This window comes from Lithobates pipiens, unplaced genomic scaffold (genome assembly GCF_037356315.1).
Source record: "Lithobates pipiens isolate NorthernLeopardFrog02 unplaced genomic scaffold, aLitPip1_a1.2 Scaffold_8, whole genome shotgun sequence".
Lineage (NCBI taxonomy): Eukaryota > Metazoa > Chordata > Amphibia > Anura > Ranidae > Lithobates > Lithobates pipiens.
Genome location: NW_027507903.1, coordinates 185385305 through 185402723, shown reverse-complemented (window position 1 = coordinate 185402723; position 17419 = coordinate 185385305). Strand labels below are relative to the sequence as shown.

General features: G+C 40.9%; 1 protein-coding gene across 1 annotated transcript in view; it reads left to right on the top strand.

Moving 5' to 3' along the window:
- CERK (ceramide kinase) overlaps positions 1 to 17419 on the top strand; it is a 132358-nt gene that overhangs the window by 45104 nt on the left and 69835 nt on the right. Inside the window, exon 3 of the mRNA XM_077470446.1 lies at positions 15069 to 15179. Within this exon, the coding sequence (XP_077326572.1) occupies positions 15069 to 15179 (111 nt within the window). The remainder of the gene's footprint in view (positions 1 to 15068; positions 15180 to 17419) is intronic.

Genomic DNA, 17419 nt, shown 5'->3' with positions numbered 1-17419 from the left:
TCCAGGACCAGCTTCAGTTGTGATAGCGAGGCTCGCTTGAAACTGCTATCAATGTTGAAGCTGGTTCTGGAATGCTGCCCACGCAGTTGGGGAAGTTATGTCCCCACTCTGTACATAATCCCGACCTGTGCGTTACATAATCCTCAACTAGGGAAACTTCTCCACTGTGTATTAGGCCCGCCCTTTACTAAAAAGACTTGCGCCCCACCCCCTCCCCCTAATAGTTAACTGCTTACTGGTACGGTGGTCCCTTTTAAAGGCAATAGCAGGCACGCTCCCATTGCGGCAATGTCCACCAGCTACCCTCGATTGCTCCACAGAGAGCCTGAACGGGGAGATCTGCTGTTCCCCCCCCTCGTGCTCTCTCGTGCTCTCTCGCGCGCGCGCGCTCGCGCTCTCTCTCTCCTCCCAGTCAGTCCTATCTCCCCACAGAACACTTAACCCCTTGATCACCCCCTAGTGTTAACCTCTTCCCTGCCAGTGACATTTATACAGTGATCATTGGTTATTTTTAGTTCTGATCGCTGTGTCAGTGGTCCCAACAAAGTGTCAAAAATGTGTGATCTGTCTACCGAAATCCCGCTAAAAATCGCTGATCATCATCATCATCACCATTATTAGTAAAATAAATAAATAAAAATGGCAAATATCTATCCAGGACTGATGCGGCAATGACATCACTTGCTATAAAACAAAAACAACAACTTTTATTTCAATCTTTAATTTGAAGAAAATAAAGATGTGCTGATGTATTCAATTCTATGTGCCATACTATGTATTTTTTTAAAGCAGCGTGTTTACAAATGCTTTAAGCTCCATTTCAAAATAAGAGACGTGGCTCCATTTACAACAGACTAACTCCAATCTGTTAACTTTTGTTGCAAAAAATAGCAAATAATATAGCATATACAATCACGACTTGCGTCCTATTGTAATTAAATGTTATTAAAAATTACCTTTCCTTTTTCTAACTGCAGCTTTGTAATTTTCTGTAAAGCGCAATGCAATATGGCTACCTGGAGGTTTTCTGTACACAGAATGTGATTTTCTTAGAAGTCTACACCAAGTCAGATTTCAGGCATCCCCTGCAACAAAAACTTAATTTTTGGTGAGATACTCCTAATAGGAAATCACATCTAAAGGGATGCAGACCCTGCAGTTTTTTCCTCATTAGAGCCATGCGGGTGGTTGACAATTATGAAACCACTTCCATTCGATTAATTTACCACAGGGATTTCGTCAGAATAACAAAAGGTAGGACTGTACAACAAAGTTTGTTAAAATCCTTGTAATGTACATAGTTCACCCAGAGGGGAATGTTTTTTGGTTTTTTTTTTCTCAGCAAAAGTGGAGTTTCTCTTTTAAGTCTGGAAAAATGGAAAAGGATGCAGACCATTTCCATTTCCCCCCCCCCCCCCCCCCCCAAACCTGGATGGACTTTGAAGTAAGTGGATGAGTGCCCGTTTACACTTGCTTGCCCAGAGACTTACATGGAGCTTCCGATCAGGTCCAACTGAAAAACTGACAGGTAAACCTGACTGGAAAGGGCGTTTAAAAGGGGGATAGAGTTAATTTTATACATCAGACATTTTTGGTTTCCTCGTAATTATGGGTAAGAGACCCTTATGCACATTTTCTAAATATAATAAGACTTGTGTTTTCCAGTCACCTGTAAATATAGGTCTTTCAATATAATTTTAAGTGTGTTTAAATTGTATCTTATGACTGTTCTTTATGTGAAAGCATTAAAAGATTTCAGTATTACTGCATTGCAGGTCATAGATCATCACATTGTAATGCCTGTTAGGTTGTAAACCACTGTATTCTTAATATTTTACATGCAGAGAAAGTATTTTAACATAGACTTTTTATATATCAGTAAAGACTGCCTAAGCGCAGAGCAGAATTTTTATTAGGTTGCGCGTAATTTGTCCAGGGGCATAATTTTTTTTAAATAGGAAGCGTACTCCTATACTAACATAAAACACTTTCTTCAAAAACTGCAGTTATCAGATGCATATGGTTCACCATATATTGACTGACCACAATGGTCCTTGTGTATGACAACTGTATGGACAAGTAAAACTAATAAAAATTATTTGGAAGAAATCAGCCTTAGGAGTGGTGTTTATAATAATAATTAAAAAAAACAAATAAAAACATGATCTTTATATATTAACAAGTGGATAACAATTTGTTGTGAATGATTTTCATGGTACAAGGACACCAACAATAAAAATATCAAATATCAAAGGTATCCTCAAAGCAGATCTACACTGCATCTGAGCACCACAAACCAAAAAAAGGAATTTATTTTTAACCACTTCAGCCCCGGAAGAATTTACCCCCTTCCTGACCAAGCCATTTTTTGCGATACGGCACTGCGTTGCTTTAACTGACAATTGTGCGGTTATGTGACGTTGTACCCAAACAACATTTTCCTCTCCCCCCCCCCCCCCCCACAAATAGAGCTTTCTTTTGGTGGTATTTGATCATCTCTGCGGTTTTTATTTTTTGAGCTATAAATAAAAGAAGAGCGACAATTTTGAACAAAACAATCGCTTTTTACTATATTAAATATCCCAATAAAAAAAAATATTTTTACATATTTTTGGTAAAAAGTTTTTGCAAAAGTTATAGCGTCTGCGAAATAGGAGATAGATTTATGGCATTTTTATTATTATTATTATTATTATTATTTTTTTTTTTTTAATTAATGGTGGCAATCTGAGATTTTTATCAGGACTGCAACATTACGACGGACAGATCGGACACTTTTGACACATTTTTTGGACCATTGACACTTATACAGAGATCAGTGCTATAAAAATGCACTGATTACTGTATAAATGTTACTGGCAGAGAAAGGTTTACACACACAAATCCCCGTTCTTGCAATGTTTGGCGCAATCGCGGGTGCTCGGTGGACATCGCGGCTGCCGGGCACGAGCATCAGCTCCTTAGAAACGTGGCACCCCCTATACTCCTTAAAGGGCCCGCCGTACAGCTACGGCGATTTGTGCAGGAGTACCATTCTGCTGCCATCAATCGAGGGCGGGCAGTCGGCAAGTGGTTAATATTCAAAGTAAACTCCCCCATTGGGAGCTGATCAGCGGGTCCCACGCAGCCGATGTGCAGCGACACCTGCTGACTGTTCGTGCACAGACAGAATGGCGATCTGCCTATGTAATTTGCTAAGCAGGAACATGGATCCATGCCCTCCCCTAGTAAAAGCACCTACCACATTACAGTGAAACACCAGCTAGGCACACAGTTAACCCTTTGATCGCCCCCTGTTAACCCTTTCCCAGCCAGTGTCCTTAGTACAGTGACCTGCACAATTTTAGCAATTTAAAGTGCGGTCCTTCACGCTACTAATTAAGTTAATAAACAATGAAAATTTATATTAAGTACGTAAAATCGCTGCAAGATCTGAAGTGTACACTAAACACAAAAAACTGTAAATAATGATGAAAGTGATCTGCGCAGACTTCTAACACATTAATATTATAGAAAAATAATCCCAAATGGTGTGAAAAAAGTAAACACAATAACTGAAATCCAAAATAAAATGTGTATACATCAAAAATGGGTCCATCAAAGTAATAGATTGGTGACAATAATATAATAGCTTGTTTTTAACTTATTTTTCTCCATTTGGAGGTAAGGGCGCTAGGAGCATTACGTGACTATTTAGTCACTAAGATTAACATCAATTTCACAACACAATTGTTTATTTAGAAGATTCACCAGGATTATGGACACTCATGATTATTGTCACTATTCTATCACTTTGATGGACTTTTTTGTTTTGATGTATACACATTTTATTTTGGATTTCAGCTATTGTCTATACTTTTTTTCATGCCATTTGGGATTATTTTTCTATAATATTAATGTGTTAGAAGTCTGCGCGGATCACTTTCATCATGATTTACATTTTTAGCACTGATTGCTGTATTAGTGTCACTTGTCCCCAAAAAAGTGTCAGCGTCTAATTTGTCCGCCACAATATAGCGGTCCCCCTATAAATCACTAATTGTCGCCATTATTCATAAAAATAAATTTAAATTCCATAAATAAATCCCATAGTTTATAGATGCTATAACTTTTGTGCAAACCATTCAACGTGCGCTTATAGGCATTTTTTTAACCAAAAATATGTAGCGGAATACATATTGGCCTAAATTGATGAAGATATTAGATTGTTTTTTATTTTTTTTTGGATTGGTTAAGGTTTTATAGCAGACAGTAAAAAAAATATTTATTTATTTTTCAAAATTGTTGGTTGTTTTTTGTTTATAATAAAAACCACAGAGGTTATCAAATGCCCCCAAAAGAAAGCTCTATTTGTGGGGGAAAAAAAGCATACATTTTATTTGGGTACAGTGTCACATGACCACGCAATTGTCAGTTATAACGTATTGCCATATAGCAAAAAATAGCCTGGTCAGGAAGTGGGGTAAATCTTCCAGAGCTGAAGTGGTTAAGGCTGATCTCTAGGCACATAGGCATATACAGAATAACAACAATGCTAATAAAAAAATAATGGAATGTATTTTTAAAGTGGACCTTTAGTAATTTTTTTCATCTTTCCATCTAATACATTTTCTGCCCTTGTTTTAACTTTGGATAGTAAAACATTTTTTTGCTGCCAGGAAATCCCTTATACAGCCCACTTCCTGTTTCTTGTTTGGTAGAAAGCCTAGGCTTATGACATCATGCAAAGCTCTCTTGTGGGAGTTTGCCAGGAAGGGAGGGGGGGTGAGTCATTAGAGGGCCAATGAGAGCTGCAGAGCTAGAGGTGTGCCTCTGTGTCAATCCAGGAAATTATTAGGTAGTAGCTTCAGCTGCTCACAGTTAAAATGGTTGCAGCCAGACTCGGTGGACGGAGATTTCTGCAGCATATTTGGCAAGTACAGAATCACAGAATATATAACATATGCAAGGTTGGAGGGAAGCTTCAGAATGGCAAAGATGGTTTTATTACAAATTTGCAGTGCCTTGCAGAAGTATTCATCTTTTGGCTTTTTACCTATTTTGTTACATTACAGCCTTTAGTTCAATGTTTTTTATGTGATGGATCAGAACACAATAGTCTAAGTTGGTGAAGTAAAATTAGAAAAATATTTACATAAATCTATTTTTCAGAAATAAAAAACGGATAATTGGCATGTGCGTATGTATCCCCTTTGTTATGAAGCCCAAAAAAAGCTCTGGTGCAACCAATTGCCTTCAGAAGTCACATAATTAGTGAAATGATGTCCACCTGTGTGCAATCTAAGCCCTTGTACACACGGTCGGAGAATCCGTCGGAATGTGTCCTATCTGACCGTGTCGTCGGATAATCCGACTGTGTGTGGTATGCATCGGACTGATTCTGTCGGACCCAATTTTCCAACATGTTGGAAATATTTCCTGACCAACTGGTTCGATCGGACATACTCTGATCATGTGTAGAGAATTTTGATAGGACCAAGTGCCACGCATGCTCAGATCAAATTCCTACATCAAAGCTATTGGCTACTAGCCTGAATGTAGTCCCATCGTAATAAAATTACGTCATCATGTTCTGAATGATCGGATTTTTCGACAACTTAGTCCGACCGTGTGTATGCAACAGTTTCGGACAAGATCCGACGGACAAAATCCGATGGATTTGGTTGTCGAAATCTCCGACCGTGTGTATAGGGGCTTAGAAGTAAGCGTTAGTTACAATGTTTCAAGTTCTAAACTTGGCCGACTGCCCGGGATGCTTTCTTTTGACAGCGAGTGAGCAGATAATCTCTCCAATTGTTTATATGAAAGAATCGCCTACTCTCAGCCGGAGAGATCGTTGGGGGGGGAGGGGGGTGAATCGAGATCACAATTTTGTAATGATTAATCGTGCAGCTCTACTGAACATAAATATAAACATTTTTCAGTGACCGGGTAACATTGCTCTACAATGTCAGTGTAGGGGCTGTAAGAATTTGGTGTAGTATACTTTTGATGGCTTTACATTTTTATTATTTATTTTTAGAAGATAGTATTAGAGCTCTTTCACACCAAGGCAGTTTTCACTCATTTTATCACTAGAAATAGTGCCTGTGAAATGCCTGAAAATTGCCTTCCATGCCATCCGAATGTTAACTTCCAGACCGCCCACTGTCATTTTACGTGATGACTTGAAAGGAGGATATCGTTGGAATGGCAGTAGCTATCTGCCATAACCCCGGTATCCTCATCTTCAGCGGGCGGTCCGCTACAAGATAAAAGTGTTCTCTGCGGCGGATTCAAATTATCGGCGCTGCTTACCGGAGCCATCGGTGGACACAATCGCGTCTGTCCCCTTGCTGAGTATGGAGACGAGTGAGGGGGAAGATTGCCCCCATCCGTCTCCATATCACTGCAGGGCGGAAGTGACGTCAACACATCACTTCCGCCCATAGCTCTTAAAGGGCCATTTTTTTTTCTTTTTAAAGGCCTTTTTTTTTATTATTGCATTTTAATGTAAATATGAGATCTGAGGTCTTTTTGACCCCAGATCTCATATTTAAGAGGTCCTGTCATGCTTTTTTTTCTATTACAAGGGATGTTTACATTTCTTGTAATAAGAATAAAAGTGACATTTCGGTCCTTTTATGCAGACTTGTACTCCTCCAAGGTGCAGCCCGGTGACGGGGAGATTGTGGACTTTTTGAATGGTTGTGATATCCCATGCCTGTCTGCGTCGGATGGGGAGCTGTTGAACGCCCCCATAACGGAGGATGAATTGGCCTCTGCACTGGAACACTCCCATAATAACAAAGCTCCGGGGGCAGATGGCCTCCCATCCGAGGTATACAAGCGTTATGCCGGTGTTCTTTTGCCCACCCTTTTGAAAGTGTTCAACAACGCCCTAGAGACAGGGGTTCTGCCTGCTTCTATGAACGAAGCAATCATAATTGTACTTCTAAAGCCGGGTAAGGTAGCGACATCACCGGATGCATATAGGCCCATCTCCTTACTCACGACAGGCGTTAAGCTATTGGCTCGGGTCTTGGCGACGAGATTGTCCCTGGTAATACACAAACTGATCCATAGGGATCAGTCAGGATTTATTCCCTCGCGTTCCACTGCCCTAAATATTCGCCGTTTATTCCTAAACCTACAGGTCCCTGTGGATAACCCCGGTAATCAGGCCGTCCTCTCGCTGGACGCGGCTAAGGCCTTCGATAGTGTTGAGTGGCCTTATCTGTGGAAAGTGATGGAGCGGATGGGGCTGGGCAGTACATTTATTAGCTGGGTCCAACTATTATATGCCAAGCCTACGGCTAGAATTAGAGCTAATGCGGAGCTCTCCGACCCATTCGTGCTGTATAGAGGCACGAGACAGGGGTGCCCTTTGTCGCCCCCGCTCTTTGCCATGGCGCTTGAACCACTAGCAGCCAGAATGAGATCGGCTCCGGACATTGTAGGATTCTGCAGGCCCACTGGAATGGATGTGGTATCACTATACGCGGATGACACGCTTATATACCTGGGGGACACACAGGGCTCCCTCACAGCCACTATGCACTTGATTACCCTATTTGGTACATTATCCGGTTTTAAGATTAACTGGGACAAGTCTGTACTACTGCCCTTGTCCCCTCTAACGGCACCTCTACCCCCTTGTGCAAACATGATCCAGACGGTTGCGTCCTTTAAATACCTGGGGGTGCAGATATCACCCGAGGTGACGGACTATGCCAATCTGAATCTTCTGCCATTGTTACTTAAGTTCAGGGATAAGTGTAAGATCTGGTGCAAACTACCGCTATCGGTAGTGGGAAGGGTGAACCTCATTAAAATGGTATGGGCCCCGCAGTTGCTCTACATTTGTCATAACTCCCCGACCTGGATCCCGAAACGTTGGTTCGATAAAATTGACTCTCAGTTTAGGGAATTAATATGGTGTAGAAAGACGGCCAGGCTTAGTTTACTTACCCTGCAATATAATAAGGACGAAGGGGGGTTGGCACTACCACATGCTAGGATGTATTTTTTGGCTTCGCAGCTCCAGCACCTGGGTGGTTGGGGGTTAGATGATCCCCTGGACCCGATACGTAGGATACTGGATGATACTGTCGCCCAGGACATAGCATTATCCAGGTTGGAGGCAGGCTTCCCTCATATGGACAGGAGTTCCCCGACTATTATGCTGCTGAATACCCTATGGTCCCATGTTAAACAAATATTACGAATAAGTGGCTTCCTTGCCCTCACCCCTATTTGGCGGAATGCTAATTATGGTGAGCTTTTTAAGCTCAAGGGATTTGGTAACTGGAGTAGGAGCGGCCTCCGGTACCTCTCGCAGCTGTATAGTGGACGGGTACTGAAGTCCTTCATGGAACTACAGGCTGAGTTTAACATCCCACGTAGGGATTTTTTAAAATACTTAGTTACGTCATGCGCTACAGACACAGGCACGAAGTGTGCAGCTTTCCCTAACGGACCATCCTGTGGTACAGGGGATATTTATGCAGACTGAACGTAAAGGTATGATTTCTAGGGGATATGCTATGCTTCTTGACGCAGTGCAGGACCCGGCACGTCTTCCATGTCGGCAGAAGTGGGAGGCGGACCTGGGGCCCTTGGACGCGGAGACCTGGAACCTTTGTTTATCCTCCGCTCCGTTGGTGTCGGCCTCCCATAGGCTCTCTCATCTATACTTACTACATAGGACTTATAGGACACCAGTTAAACTGCACAGTTGGGGTGTTAGGGGGTCTCCCCTTTGCCCTAAATGTATGCGGGACCATGGGGATCTCATGCATATGTTCTGGAGGTGCCCGAAACTCAAACGGTATTGGGATGGAATCCTTGACACTATATCCTCTGTGTTCTCTGTTGGTATTCCGCGGTGTCCGTTGGTCTGCCTGTTGGGGGCCCTGGATGAAGAATCGTTGACGCCCTCGGTTCATACGGCCATTATTAGGCTGCTATACGTAGCCAGGAAATTAATAGCGCGATTGTGGATAACACACAGGGTTCCCACCAGGCAGCAATGGACGGAACAGGTGAACCAGGTGCTGATCAGGGAAAAGATAACATACCAACACAGAAATGCACCGCACAAATTTAATGCCATGTGGGGGGGATGGCTTGAGGTTCCGGGACTAGCTCCCCACCAACTTATACAGGACAGACTTTTACAGGGTTGACTGAAGGTCCAAGGACATGTGCATGGTGGTATATAAACACTTGTGATCCCGGTAAGGGGCTAATTCTATGTCTCTCCCTCACCCGGTATTTGTAGGGGGTGTAGGGAGACACCAGTGGGACTGGGTGGAGGGATGCTGGACGCAGTGCATAATTCTGGTACTTATGTGGTTGTCTCCTGGTGCGGTGTGGTCTCTGAGAGAATGTTACTTTTGTTTTTATTCTTGGTTCCTTTTTCTTACTTTTTTTTTAGTTTCATTGACATTTTCCATGTCTCAGCGGTCTACAAACCGAGCTTATTTGTACTTTGTGTTTCCTGTATACCTTTGGATGTAAAAACCAATGCTGCTGTACGACTGTACTTTACTCCTATGTTTGGTTTGTACCATATGTGTTTTGCAATAAAAACTTATTTGATTTAAAAAAAAAAAGAATAAAAGTGACAACAATTTTATTTTTTAAACAGTCTAAAAATGTAAAAAAAAAAAGGTAAAACAAATTAGAATTTTTTTTTTTTTTTTTAAACGCGCCCCATCCCGACAAGCTCACATGCAGAAGTGAACACATACGTGACTATTGCCCGCATATAACGGTGTTCAAACCACACATGTGAAGTATCGCCACGATTGGTAGATCGAGAGCAATAATCTAGCCTGAGATCTCCTCTGTAACTTAAAACATGCAACCTGTAGAATTTTTTAAACGTTGCCTATGGAGATTTTTAGGGTAAATGTTTGTCCCCATTCAACGAGCGGGCTTAATATTGAAGCGTGACATGTTGGGTATCAGTTAACTCGGTGTAACATTATCTTTCACAGTATAAAAAAAAAATTGGGCTAACTTTACTCTTTTATTTTTTAATTAAAAAAAGTGTTGTTTTTTCCCCCCCCAAAAAAGTGCGCTTGTAAGACCGCTGAGCAAATACAGTGTGAAAGTATTGCCAGGACTGCCATTTTATTCTCTAGGGTGTTAGAAAAAAATATATATAATGTTTGGGGTTCTAAGTAATTTTCTAGCAAAAAAAAAAACTGTCTTTAAATTGTAAACCACAAATCTGAGGCTCGGTCATTAACCACTTAAATACCACACACTCCTGTCAATTTTCAGCTTTCAACGCTGTCACACTTTGAATGACAATTGCGCAGTCGTGCTACACTGTACCCAAACAAAATTTTTATCATTTTCTTCCCACAAATAGAGCTTTCTTTTGGTGATATTTGATCACCTCTGGGGTTTTTATTTTTTGCTAAACGGAACTAAACTGGACATCACTGCATGGGCTCAGAAATATGGCTAAAAATCACTCTATAAACACACAGTTCTCTGTGCTATCCAAAAATGCAAGTTAAAGCTTTGTCATGCAAAGAAGAATCCATATCGGAACATGATCCAGAAACACCGCTGTTTTCTCTAGGTGAAAGCGTATTAAAAATGATCTGTTGCAAAGTGGAAAACTGTTCTGTGGTCAGACAAATCGAAAAACTTGACATTTTTTTTTTTTTGGTAACCATGGGTGCTGCATCATCCAGACTAAAGAGGAGAGCGACCAACTCATAAGTCTGCATCTCTGATGGCATTAGTGCATATGAAATGGGCAACTTGCACATCTGGAAAGGCACCACCAATGCTGAAGGATATCCAGGTTTTAGAGCTGCATAAGCTCCTATCCAGACATCTTTTTCAGGGAAGGTGTTGCATATTTCAACAGGACAATGCTAAATCACCTTCTGCATCTCTGACAACAGCATGGTTTCATAGTAGAAGAGTCCAGGTGCTAAACTGCCCTGCCTGCAGTCCAGATCTTTCACCGATTGAATTCACCAATATTTGGCACATCATGAAACGAAAAAAACAACAAAGACCCAGAACCGTTGAGCAGTTATAATCCTATAACAGACACGAATGGGGCAAAATTCCTCTCCTAAAGCTCCAGCATCTGGTCTCAGTTCCCAGACATTTAAACATAGCCCTGTTCCAAATTTTTGAGACGAGCTGCTACCCTCAATTTCAGAATTACCTTAATTTTTTCTTAAAATTGTACATTTCCTAAGTTTAAACATTTTGATGTTTTCTATTGTGAAAAATATATATGGTTTTATGAGATTTGCAAATCATTGCATTCTGTTTTTTATATCGATTTTATATAGTTTCGGTTGTAAATGGTCTGTCAATACACAATGGTAATGTAACATTAGTTCAGGTGGTTCTTAATGGGTCTTAACAATTGTTTGGTGCTGTAACCCCTACATGTGTCCAAATATACCAAACCGGGTTGCCAGTGCTGAAAATTAATGCACTGATCATTAATTTAGGCTAAACTTGCAGGTGACTAGATCTGCCGCCAAGTGGTACAGTGCCATAGAACGATTCTGTAAAGTGGTGATAAAGATGTTTGGTTTGCATAAATGCTTTAAACATAAAACACGTATGAATTTGACAGTGTTTTGCTAAACTTTTAATGCTTCTGTCACTATAGCCCCAGTGCTAAAGTGCCCCTGCCCATTGAAATAAATGGGCAGCACCGTCGAAGCGTGGGTGCTTTTTAACTCTTTTTTTTTTCCAGCTGCTAGCGGCGGTTAAAAGCTCCCTGCTAGCAACCAAAAAGTGCTGCTAAAATGATGCCGCTCCCACCGTCCTAGTGTGAAAGGGCTATGACTTAGACTCTCTAACTCCCGTGCGCAGGAGTTGTATTATCCCAGCCTGACCAATCAAGACAATCAAAGATTCCAAGGGCTTGTTCAAACTCCCTGTGTGATTCTTATGCAGAAACATGTCACTTGAATGGGCTGCCCAATGTGCAGAACAAAGAAGCTCCGAGACTAAATTTTGACCCAGAGCCAGGAGTGATTTTGCACTTGTGGTTTGCAGTGATTTACACATGTTTTGTCACTCAACCATGGTATCCAAATATGCATTGCTAGTTTTTGCCGTGATTTTGAATCACGGGCAGAATCGCAGAAATTCTGCCCATGATTCCAAATCACCCATATGTGAACGGGGCATAAACCTAGAATAAGTCAGGGAAAATTACAGCAATGGCAAAAATATTGCATCGCTGGATACTTTGCAAGGTAAGATTGCCATCATGTACGAATAGGCTGAGTATGTGTGCACAATATGCCAGTTTAGTTCTGATTCAATTAGATTCCACTTATGCGCATCCAAGTATAGCACCTCATTTTGTGTCTTCACTGAGTGAGCCTCTGTTTATTTTTTCTAATATTAAAAAAGATTTCCTATCATTTTACATCGGTAGTAGTTTGGTAATTCTCCGTTTTGAATAGCTTTCTTTGTATGTTGTGATGTGGTTGTATATTTGCAAGCTTTGATTTTTCTATCACATTTTTTTCATATTAAAAGGCATTTCTTTTGTCTTTCTGGTGCTTGTAGAACTACATTTACTTAGCAAGTCTAATCACATTGTGTGATTTAATTATGTTTGCCTATTTGATTTTTCCTCTCACAAAAGGTAGTGTTCACTACCACATTAAGAAGAATGGAGGCAACAAGGAAATCATGGTTAACTTTTGTTTATTTGGAAAATGTAGTTTTATAAATATAATATATTGAAACTTTAACCTTGAAATCTAATCACCAAACAAGTATAAAGTATATGTTTTGAGTAAATGTGAAGTGCTATTAATGTGTTTAAATGCCACTGTCATATGCCTTATGTTGGCTGCCTACATGTATCCCAAGACCCCAGGGCTTTTTTTCCTCAGAGAATAGGTGGAGGAACTCCACCCTTCTGAGTCCCCCCCCCCTTGTCTCCACCCCTACCCACCTCCCAAGTACCATCCCTTGATTCCACCCCCTACCGACCTCCAGGCACTGTCCCTTGATTCCACCCCCTACCGACCTCCAGGCACTGTCCCTTGATTCCACCCCCTACCGACCTCCAGGCACTGTCCCTTGATTCCACCCCCTACCGACCTCCAGGCACTGTCCCTTGATTCAACCCCCTACCCACCTCCAGGCACTGTCCCTTGATTCCACCCCCTACCCACCTCCAAGCACTGTCCCTTGATTCCACCCCCTACCCACCTCCAAGCACTGTCCCTTGATTCCACCCCCTACCCACCTCCAAGCACCATCCCTTGATTCCACCCCCTACCCACCTCTCAGTACTGCCCCAAGTATCATTTGCTAAATAATTTGAATGGAATTTGTTCTTGTCTAATAACAGAAAAGCAGTACAAATAGAGGCACTGCAGCCAGCAACAATAGACCCCACCCCAGTAATACTATATCCTCCCAAGCAACAATAGAGTCCCCTCCCAGCAATAATAGACCCCACCCCAGCAACAATAGATCCTCACACAATAGACTCCCCCAGCAACAGTGGTCCTCACTCCAGTAACAATTGTTTCCCCCCCAGTAACAATAGTTTTCCACACAACAATAGACCCCCCCCCCCCACACACACACACAGAAACAAGGGACCATGCACAACAAAATACCACCCTCAGCAACAAAAGATCCACCTCAACAACATTAGACCCTGCCCCACCCAGCAGCATCAACAGATCTCCCAGTGGTCATTATTAATAGACCCTCAAGCAACCAGCAACAATAGACCTCTCCCTTAGCAGTAGATCCCTACAAGCACCATAAGACCCCCCCCCAGCAACAACAGATTCCCCACAACCAATAATAGACACTCACACAAAAACAGATCCCACAAGTGACCATAAATCCCCAGGCAGACAGCATTAATAGACCCTCCAGCGCATCCTTTGCTATTACATACATTTGGTGCTGGAGGTGCTGGAACTGCGTTTCCCTGCATTCCCGCTGAAAAAAAGCCCTGAAAGACCCTATTGTTAGAGTATGATCTGACAGCCTGAATATTATTGTAACACAAACTACAATCATTTTAGGTCTATCAAGTTATATAGAGCATAACTTATTTAGCAGGCTTAATTTTTGCTAGCGTTTTGGTTTAGCTATGGTTATGAGATAGGCTGTCAGTACATCGGGAATGATCAATTTTATAACTTTCACACAAGCTAAATAATATACACTGGTTTGGGCAATTTTTTTTTTTTTTACCAAAGAAATGTAGCAGAATACACTTTGGCCTAAATTTTTGAAGAAAGATGTATTTGTTAAAATCTTCCAGAGGTCAAGTGAATAAACTATAAGCTTGTTAAAAAATTGGGACAGTTGCCACTTTGGTTTAGAACACTATACATTATATAGGGTGCAAACCCAAACAAGTCTATCTTGTCTTGTGGATTAGATATAACTGTAGATGTTAATTAAAAGCTACTAATTCTGGTATATTTCTTCCAGGGAAATCTTTCAGTCTTTTATAGGTGTCTGGACACGTCATAAAGCTTAAGATGCATGTGATCATTCTCGGGTTAAGAATCTTCAGCATGTTAAACAGACCCATCTTATGCTCTGCCTATTGGCATATAGTAATCTTCCTTGTAACTTCACATTTATATTGTTGATTGATAATTTATTCATTGACTGTTTAAAAAGTTGATACTGGTAAAGTTGGTTTGATAAGCGGACAGTATATTTTTTCAAAGATAATCTGTGTAGTTCTATGTGCTGAGGCAACTGTACATAATTTAATAATAGGTCTTTAATTTGGCACGTCAACAATGCTCATAAAAACATTAAGTCTGATGGTGCACTGTGGTGTATAATTATAACGTGGGTAAGCTAGGAAGCTTTTAACTATTGTACTCATGTAATTGTGTTATGTCATGTGAATTGTCTTCATACGCATTTTACATGTTTTACTTTAGCCAAACATCTTGACAAGCATAACTTAACAGATCTTTAGTTCATGCCGTGCTAGGCAGGCTGCCATGCAAGTGGCCTGTAGTTTGTCTTTGTCAGGACTAATAACATCTTGGTTTGTTACATTCTTTTTCTCTGTTTTGCAGCTGGTCATATTGTCCCTGTATCAGAGATTGTTTCAGTTGAAGAAGCGGAAATTGATGAGAAGCACTACGGCATGCAGTGGAAACACATGTGCAAACCTCATGCATTTACTGGTAAAGGTTTTTCTTGTCCTTTTAAACCAGATAATGTAATTGTACCATATTTATCAAAATGATATGCTGTGATTATGCACATCATAAAACCTAGTAACATCTGAAATTTACTAGAAAGGGTAAAATTCGGTAAAAATGGTCGCAGGTGTATGCCAACTACCTGTGCTGACACCTTAATTAAGGGGAATATGTTTTTTTGTCTTCGTCTGTGTTTAAAGCAGACCTTCCACCTTGATTGGTCTCCCTATTATGTAGGTACACTAATATTAAATCACTGTATTAAACATGGAGAAAAATAATTAGAAAATATACTTGTCTTGCACCCAGTTTCTACACTGTGATGTGACAGTCCTTCTTGCGAAATCCTGGGAACCATGAGTATTTCAGATCTCGTTAGAGGAAACTACAGCACAATGTGCATTCATAATGTTCTCAAGGATCTCACCAAATGTATTATGACCTCACCTGATCCCTGCTGAGAGTTGAACCGTCTATGGACAGGCTGATTGTGCTCAAGTTAATGCATCGATCAACTTGGGTACAACCAGCATGTTTGATTTTTACATGTGATTATTGCCAGCTGCTATAGCAGACAGCAATAATCTGTGTGGTCTTCTGGCATGGATGGCTACCTGTGCCCCTCCTGCCGGAAGAACACAATAGCTCCGGGGGAGAGATTCCCTCATCAAGACTGATGGGTTGCAGGAAAGAAAACGGTCTATGGTCCTGCCTTAACCTAGGCATCGTGGGCGGAAGCCACAATTTTGCTCTCTGCTTAGATCATATGATAGAAAGTCCGTTTACTGGCTAATTATTTCCTAATATTTTATCCAATTTTATTAATGTATTGAATTTTGTGAAAACCCACACCTTTGGATTTCTATATAGTAATAAATGAAATGGGTACAGCCTGTGATAAAATATGCTTGGTCGTCTCAAGTTGTCTATGCAATCAATTATGACTTGTGCATTGATCCTTCGAAAAGTTAAACCACATGTCACTGAAACCTGTTTTCAATTCCATATTGAACTATTTTAGAAAAATTTAGTTTTTCCTCGTTTCTGGGACTTGACCTTCACTGACATCATTATTAAGTCCTAACAACCAACATTATACTTTTATAGTTAAATTTTGAGCAGTAAGGAACTCTCATTTCACAGGGAGATGTCATTGTCCAATTGATGTATAAAGTATAATTAAAGTAGCCAAAATACCAAGCATGAGGCCAGTCTTTCCTGTGAGCTTTCTTGGCTTTAGATGGTCTATGACAGTGATGGTGAACCTTGGCACCCCAGATGTTTTGGAAATACATTTCCCATGATGCTCTACTACACTGCAGAGTGCATGAGCATCATGGGAAATGTACTTCCAAAACATCTGGGGTGCCAAGGTTTGCCATCACTGGTCGTAGGATTTGCAAAAAAAAGTGTCCCTGCTATGTGTTGGAAAATATTTAAACATAAAATAACTGTATTTTCCATTAATACATTGCTCTAGAATTAAAGTAGAACTAAAGGATTTTTTTTTTTCATTTTAGAGAAAGGAAATAGAGGGAGGCAGGGTTTTAACACCTGTCAGGTTTTTTTTCCCGTATCAGAGATTTCTCTTCACTTCATGTGAACCAAAACAGGAAGTAAGAGGAATTCCTTCCAAATTGAGAGAATCTCAGGCTGAAACCAAGGTCACCAAAACTAGTGTCTCTGTTGGTTGATTCCCCCCCTATTACTGTTCTGGTGTAAACACAAATTTTTGCATTTTCTTTTACTTTCAGTTTCAATGATAATGGGATGAATCTACCTAATGGGGGCACAGACAGCAATAAAAGCTGACAGGAGTTCTAATCCCTCTCCACTCTAGCCAAAACATGCCTTTAGTTACACTTTAATTATGATTTCAGTGTTCCTTTTACATGTTTTGTGTAAAATCATGCAATTTTACTTCAGGTCCAAAAGTGGCAGCTTAAAGGAAACCTGTACTGAGGAATCCTTCTGAAAATGTTAATTTCTTGACTCTCATGTTGATTCAATAATCTTAATACTTTGCACCACTAAAGCCGCGTACACACGTAGCCGCCTGTCCGACGTACTTAGTCTGGCGGACGTCCGCCAAACTGTCCGTCGGAATTTTCGAACGGGCTACTTGCCCACACACGGCACTTTTTCAGCGGACTAATACGGCGTACTAAGTCCGCCGTACTTTAGAAATGAACGGACTCGCCCACACACGGAGGAAAGTCCGC